Source organism: Rhinolophus sinicus, linkage group LG10, assembly GCF_036562045.2.
Source record: "Rhinolophus sinicus isolate RSC01 linkage group LG10, ASM3656204v1, whole genome shotgun sequence".
NCBI classification, from domain to species: domain Eukaryota; kingdom Metazoa; phylum Chordata; class Mammalia; order Chiroptera; family Rhinolophidae; genus Rhinolophus; species Rhinolophus sinicus.
Window position 1 is genome coordinate 24,307,403 of NC_133759.1, and position 7,689 is coordinate 24,315,091.

At 43.8% G+C, this 7,689-nt stretch overlaps 1 protein-coding gene across 2 annotated transcripts in view; it reads right to left on the reverse strand.

Moving 5' to 3' along the window:
* The window catches only part of LOC109454539 (ubiquitin-conjugating enzyme E2 E1), a 63,359-nt gene extending 61,382 nt beyond the window's left edge, over window positions 1-1,977 (reverse strand). The window contains exons 1-2 of one of the 2 annotated variants that reach the window (XM_074312782.1): window positions 1,674-1,977; window positions 357-448 (exon numbers count right to left, since the gene is read on the reverse strand). In XM_074312782.1, coding sequence (XP_074168883.1) covers window positions 357-397 — 41 coding nt within the window. In that variant the 5' untranslated portion in view covers window positions 398-448; window positions 1,674-1,977. Of the gene's footprint in view, window positions 1-356; window positions 542-1,673 lie in introns of both variants that reach the window. The other variant, XM_074312781.1, reaches the window with a different exon arrangement.
* Window positions 1,978-7,689: the final 5,712 nt, after the last annotated feature.

The following is a 7,689-nucleotide window of genomic DNA, read 5'->3' on the forward strand; positions in this document are numbered from 1 at the left end:
TTAGTAATTAAATGCGATGACAGCCTTGGGGAGGGTCACAGATTAGTGATTAACAGGACAAATAATTTGAAATCAGATTGGGGGGATAAGTAATACAAGTAATGAGGAGTCTTACAAACTTCGACAAGAAGAGAAGCAAGCCACAACAGCTGCAGGTGGACAATGATTAAAAGGAAAAAAAAAGAAGCAATAGAAAAAAAAATAATTAGGGTTTCCAAGGCCCTTTCATTTTTAAGAACACAGATCATGAGGAGCATTTAAGCTACCCTCTTCATTGGAAGGCAGACCAAATGCAGCAAGAGGCAGTTCGGGAAATAGGAAGCCTGCGGGGAGACGGGGGGTAGGAAGTACGGTACCTCTTGGCGCTGGTGGAGAGGAGTTTGGAGTTTTTGCTCATGCTGACTTTACTCTCCTTCTTCTTGGGGGTGTTTGTTTCTTTCTCGGTTTGCTGGTTGGAGGACGAAGATGAGGAGGAGCTGGTGCTGGCCCTCGAATCGTCATCCGACATAGCGAACCCCCCACCCCACCCCGCAAACAGCCCCTGCAGGGTGAGGGAAACAAAACAAACACAACCCTGCAGCCAGTGTAAATAAGGAACTCGGGTGCTGTCAGGAGGGCTTGGGTCAGGGGTGCACCCGGTCGCCCAAAGCCCTCCACTCGCTTTTCAAAGTCTTCAGGCCCATTAAATCTTGTGCAAATTGGACGCTGCTTGTTTGTTTATTTTTGGCCCCAAGTGGGGGGATGCGATGGGAAAACCGTCAAAAGCAAAGCAAGCGGCCCCTCCCTCGCCCCCCAGGGGCTCCCCTCGGGGCTGGGAGGGGAGAAGCCTGGCAGGCTGAGAAGGGCAGGGCGGGGGCGCGGGAGCCTCCGCGGGGCAAGGAGGGAAGGTCCCGGAGGTCGGCCGGCTTCGGGGGGAGTTTTTGTCTGTTTTCCGGGGGTCACGGGGGACGGGTGGCCAGGGCGAAAATGCGGGGACCGGGAGCAGAGTTTGGCGAGGACGGGAAGAGAGGAGAGGCGAAGAGGAGTAACAGAGGAAGCCGAAACGGGGGTACGGAGGCGGGGAGAGGGTGCCCGTGTGGGGGAAGGGAAAGGCCGGCGGGGGGGGCAGGGGCGACCAGGCCTGAGGTCCCCCAGCGCCGCGCCCCGACGCCCCTCCCCGCGGGCCTGCCCCTCCGCCGCCGGACTCCCGGCTGCGCGGCCGCGGCGGGGGTCCTGAGCACACGCCCGATGGCCACCCCTGGTGGGGGTGGGGGTGTGCGGGGGGGATCGGCCTCCTCATTGAAGAAATAACAATGAGCCAGTCAGCCCCTAAGGGGTAAATCCCCGTGGGCCCCCACCCCAGGGGCAAACGGGGCTCCCCCAACTCCCCCTCCCCCGCTCCCGGCCCCCTAGGCGGCCAGTGGGGGGCTCCCGGGGCAGCGCTGACAGTTCGAGGCACGATGCCAGCCCCCGGCCCCCGAAGCGGGCGGCCCTCGTACCCCACGCGGCCTGGGGTCTCCGCCCATCCCCCGCGGGCGGGCCCCGGACCCCTGTGGCTCCCGGGTTCCTCTCAGCACTCCCCAGCCCGGTGCCGGGCGGCCCGGGCGGCGCGGGTCCGGGGAGGCGGCGAGGGGTGTCCCCGAGGCCCGGCGACGCGGCCGGGGGGCGGCGGGCAGCGGGGGGGATCCCCGTACCTCTCTTTGTGTCTGGCTGCTCCGTGCCGCCGCGGCGGCTGCTGCTGCGGCTGCGGCTGGGCCTGGCCACTCGTGTCTCTCTCTCGCTGGGAGAGAAGCGGAAGTGCAGCAACAGCAACTATTAAACAGGCAATGGCTTCCCCCAGCCGCACACGCTCGCACACACACTCCTCCTCCTCCTCCTCCCCCCTCTCCCTCACCCCTCCCCCACTCAGCCCGGTCCCACCCACCAGTGCTCCCCTCCCCCTGCACACCTCTGGGGGGAGGGGGGCGCGAGGAGGACACTGGGGACCCGGGGAAACCTTGCCCCCTCCCCACCCACTCCTCCACCCAGCGCCTCCTCGGGACGGCAGGAAAGGGGGCGAGGGGTGTGAATTTTCTCTCAAGTGGTTAGGGGACCTAGATCCTGGGCTGGAGAGGGGAAGCCGTTCCGAGATGGGGGCGCTGGGAGCGATTGGAACTGTACGGAATGGAGGGGTCACGAGAGGAAGTTCTTCCCAATAAGGGCTTTTGGAAAGGGGCTGGGGGCAAATTGGTGAAAAAGATGGTAACGTCTTGACAAGTAGTTTGGACTAGAGAATGCAGCGGGAACTCCTCCTAAAAAGTGATCAGTTTAAGGAGAAAAAAGAAATCCAAATCCCACAGCAAGGTTTTCCTTTGGGCTTCTCCTGGCAATTTACCTGCTCCTAGGTGCAGAGGTCGGTTGGTTTAGGCACGCCTAGGAGAAAACCCCAAACTGGAGTTTTCTGCTCAGGCACGTGCAATTTTACAATTTTAGATTCTTCCAGTCACTTTCTATAGAAAGTGGTGTTTTATAAATGTGATAGAAAGGGTTTCATTGCAGGTAAAACCAATGTGTAACAGGTTTACAAATGTGAGAAATCACTGGAAATAGACCCCATACGACTGAATTAGACTGGATTTAGAATTTTGGGTGTCAGAGTTTAGACTGAAATTTTGATGTTTAGAAAGTGTATTAAAAGTTTTTGAGATTCCTGTACATTCTTCAGCTACGATATAAATGCTATTCAAATAATCACTTTTAAAATAATCACTCAGTAATTCTGAATTGTTCCTTATTTAGTATTTTTTTTACCAAGATTAATTTTTTTAACATTAAGCCATCCAAAAAAAAAAAAAGATTAAGCCATCAAATAACAATTTAGTTTCTCACTTATTTGTCATTTCAGTTGAAGGAAACTGAAGAGATACCTGCAATGTCATACATACAAGTTCTGGTACATGAAGGAGACCGCCCAGTCAGATTTCAACGGGCCACTCTAAATTATCTCATTCGAATTGCCATCCTTTTCCATGGCAACAGTGGCTTCAGTTACCACAGGACAACACAAGATATAAAGCTCATGGCATAGCCACTAACCAAGAGAAAAGCATTCTTACCACCCCCCTAAACCTCTTCTAGCTCTCAACATGAAACTCCCAACTTTATCAAGTCTCATAAAATAATTGTACACGCTGCTTGCTCAATACTTACCAGGAAACTTGTATACCAGGAATTGTCATAGAATCAAGGAGTCCAATAGCTAGAAAAATCCTATACCGGTAGGTCGTCATTTCAGCCTCCAGCTTCCTACCTGCAGACAGAGCTACCCTTCAGTCACTCAGAAACATAGAAATTGTGAAAAGATCCCTAGATACAGTGTTTGGTTTTAGGAGTCCTGGTAGAGCATATAAAAATAATGACATTCCCTACTGTATGTTATTTGAAAACAAAACCGAACCGCCTTAAAACAAGGGTGTATACTTTTTGTACTTCTGATAAAAAAGATAAATTCAAGAGAAAATGATAAGTATGAAATAAACTCAGTTGGGATGAAGAAAAAAATCTAAAGACACTGATTAAAACTGAGGCTTCCTCTTCTCACGAAAATTTAGGTTTCTGATACTTTAAAATATGTGTCTACACTATGAGTACAACCAGTAAAAACTCATGCATGTATAAACATGACAACTGGCAGAGAACACAGGAAAATAAAGTTTGATTAGCTGATGTGACTAGGATGGGGGGGAGAGGGTAAATGGTTTATTTTGGTTTACCTAAATTGTATACATGGATACCAACTATAATATTTTTTAAAAAACTGAATATGGTATTTTGTGTTTTGTTGTTGATGCTTGGACTAGACTGGTCCCTGGGGAAATAAATCATGTAATGGAAGGGCCCCTCCTCTATAGGGAAGTGCTTTCCCAGCCACCAGTCTGGCAGGACACTAGCCCTCTTTTGTATACTAGTCTTTCTTATCTCTCACCCTCGTTAGTGCTTTATGGTTTGGGAATGAGCTATTGAGGGGGAATAAAAAACCTTAAAATGTTTAGAAAAGGATCCACTATTGTCAAAAGACTAATCTTTATGTTAGATTATTTTAAATACACAGTTGTCTCCGTCATTAAAAAGTAAAAATTCATTTGCAACCTTCTAGCTCTTCTATTTATGAACTGCAAGGCCTAAGGAGCTAAATTGACCTCTCTGAGTTTCAGTTTCCTCATCTATAAAGGGCAAGAATACCTGTGCTGTACTGACTGGCAGAGTTGTTAGAGGTTCAAATGTGTATCTAGAATGAATATGGTTTATTAACTGTTATGCAAAGTAAATTATGAATAATCCCACTCTGATCCTAATTCTCAGGAATTTTGTTAGGACACGGGGTCTTCATGACTTAGAATGAATGACAAGTATAAGAAACCTCCTAGGAGAAAGACAGAATCAAGGAATCGTAGGATTTTATTTACTCAAAGGGGCCTAAGATATCTGAGTTCAAACTCTTCATGTTACAGATGAAGAAATTAAGGCAAAGAAAACCAATATGTCTTGTCCTAGGTCATGCAGTAAATCAGTGGCAAAATTGTGGCTATGACTCATGCTGCCCACAGATGATTTTGTCAATTCTGGCAATATTGAGGTGGGTAGGATGGGTGGCGTGGAGCCTCAATTACCTTAAAAAAAAGATAGATATAAAAATACTCTTACATTTTTCAAAAACATTAACAAACAAGATAGTTGGGAAAGTGGAAAAATTGAAGCAAGTTAAAGGAATCACTGATTTTATACCATTTACTTGAACCAATTAATGACCCTTATTGAAGTTCCTACTCTCCATTCTGAGAATAATCATCATGCATTTATTTCATATTTAAGGATATATTTTAAATATACATTCCCATGTTGTGTTCTCCTAAAGAAATCAAAGGGTAGGACACGAAAATATCCCTCTGTCTCTCCCCCAACTCTGTGGTAGTCTATCCATGAGGGAGCAAATGCATACAGATACATGGGATACTTTGATAGGCTTGCTCAATTTACATTTAAAAGATGCATCCGGTCACAGAAGCCCAAGTGGTGCAACACTGTGATAACCGTGGGCTTTGAGAAAGTGGGCTTCCATTTTTACTAATACCTAGTGCTGATTCTCAGAATGATCCAACTCTCTTCTTCAAGCCTTTGGAGTATCAAGCACTTATAAGTAGAAGCACTTGAAGATCAAGATGCTGACTGATCTCTGGGAGGTGAAATGATACAGTTGATCCGAAAGAAAGAGACCTGGTCTGGCGTTTGAGCTTGTTGCTTACACTGTATTTCAAATATTTCATAAAGGTGGCCATTTTCTTTGGCCAATTTCACACCTAAAGAATTGTCAGGCAAATTAACATTTGTTAATATGGTTTTTTTGTTTGTTTTATTTTTTAACTTTATGACTGCATAGAAAGGATTTCCTTTTTCTGTCAAAAGAAAAAAAACTCTTACATTTGGAATTTAAAAAGAATTTCTATAAAGTCTTTCTGAAAAGATGGACTCACTGTGGATTTCAGGCCACTTGTTTTATTTTATGATGCTACTTTGCCTGAAAAGTCCGTTCCTTATACTGAAAGATAAGGAAGGTTCCCAAACAAGGGTCAATTCCATGAAGCCTAATGAGGTCTGGGGCTTTTATCTTCGATTCAGGTCATTTTTCCATAGGCTTTAAAAAAAAGAAAAACACTGATAACTTTGAAGGACCCTAAGCATTGTCAGACTTTATTGGTCCTGAGTGTTGCTATCACAGGAAGCTAGGACAGAGCTAAATTATTTTTTCTACCACATGGAGGCATTGAACAACCATGTGATTTTCAAAATTTACCAAGACTAGATAAAAGTCTAATGCTTTCTCAGGCATGGGCAAAAAACTTTGTTTGACGACGACAAATGGATAATGCTTCGTATGAAAACGTGCTTCTCAATTTATAATTTAGCATCTCCTCCATTCTCTAAACAAACTAGCCTTCTTCGACCACTTATACACTGATAACACATGGACAGACTATATTGGAATACACTGGATTGCAATGTGAGCAGTTTGGTTTATTAGTCTCTGAAACCTTCTTTGAACTTCATACTTTTTCAGTTTACTGAAATTTGGAGGAATGAAATAGTAGGGAAAAATTGCTTTAATTCCAAACTCTTAATTATCAATGACGAGAATCTTTTTTTTTTTTAAACATCAACTTCCCCACAGGTCCATGGTATGGCAAATCTATAGTCAAGGATCCAGTTTTGAATCCAAAATTTATCTCAACAATTGCAAACCCCAGAAGCAATTGGCAGCAAAGATACCAATCTTGACTTTGGAGCCTACAAGATGAGTTCTCTCTTCGCAGCAGACTGTACTTACGTCTTAGCCCCAAATCAATTAACCAGCAAATATTTATTAATTGCCCTATGTGTGCTAAACACAATGCTAGGTGCGATGGCAGGTGTAAAGAAGTCTAAGAGATACTCTCTGGCCTCTAGCAAGGGCTAGGAGGACAAGCAGGACTTGGGAGGATGGAGAGGCATTCCCAGGTATCGAAACGACATTTAAAAAGATATGGGGAAAAAACTACGTATAGTGACAGGTGAGTACTAGACTAATCGGAGGGATCACATCATAAATTATATAAATGTCTAGCCACTACTCTATACACTTGACACTAACATAAAATAATATTGAATGTCAACTATAACTGAGACATAATAAAAAATTTTTAAAAAGAAAATTTGGGGTAGTTTTTAAATTCACTTTTAAAAAGAAAAATAAAGTAAAGTTTAAAAAGATATAGGGAAACATCGCACTCAAAATATTTTGCTACTAAAATATAAATCTATATAAATTATAAAACATTTTATATTCAAAACTAAAAGAAAGAGACTGGCCTTTATTCTTCAAAAAATGTCACTGGCATGAAAGACAAAGAAAAACAGATTCCAGATTAGAGGAGACTAAAGAAGCATGAGGACTAAAGGTAATAATATATGATCCTGGACCAGATCCTGTACTGGATGGAGAAGAAAATCATAAAGAATATAATTAGGTCAACTGAAAATACTGGAGTATGGAAGTTAGGTTAGATAGAAATATTACATCAATGCTAAATTTCTTAAAGTTGATTAACTGTACTGAGGATATTCTTGTTTTTAGGAAATACACACTGAAACATTACAGCGTAAAGAGGCATGATGTCTGGAAATGGCTTAAATAGCTCAGAAAAATAAATGACAATATGTTGTGTGTGTGTGTGTGTGTGTGTGTGAGAGAGAGAGAGAGAGAGAGAGAGAGAGAGAGAGAGAGAATGAACTAATGTGCCAGAATTGGTGAAGAGTATATGGACATTCTCTGCATTATTCTTGTGACTTTCCTGTAAATTTGGAGGAAAAAAAGGTAGTTACCTCAGAAGAAATGAAATGGAATAAAGGAGAGATTGCTAACTCATTATATACCTCTGTGTTGTTTCACTTCCTAAAATCAGTGTGCATTACTTTAGTATATACATTTTAAAAATTCTAACTACTAAATCTTTAAAGAACAAAAATACATATAGAAGCAGAAAAACTCAGGAAGTATGATTGGGGAGACCATGAATAGATTAATTTGGTTGAAGGACTCAGAAAAGTGAGTGGATGGATAGAAGTGGGGATCTAGAGTTTGCAAGGGGGCTTCCACATGAGCTAAGAAGCCTGGATTTCATTAGAGGATAAAAGGTA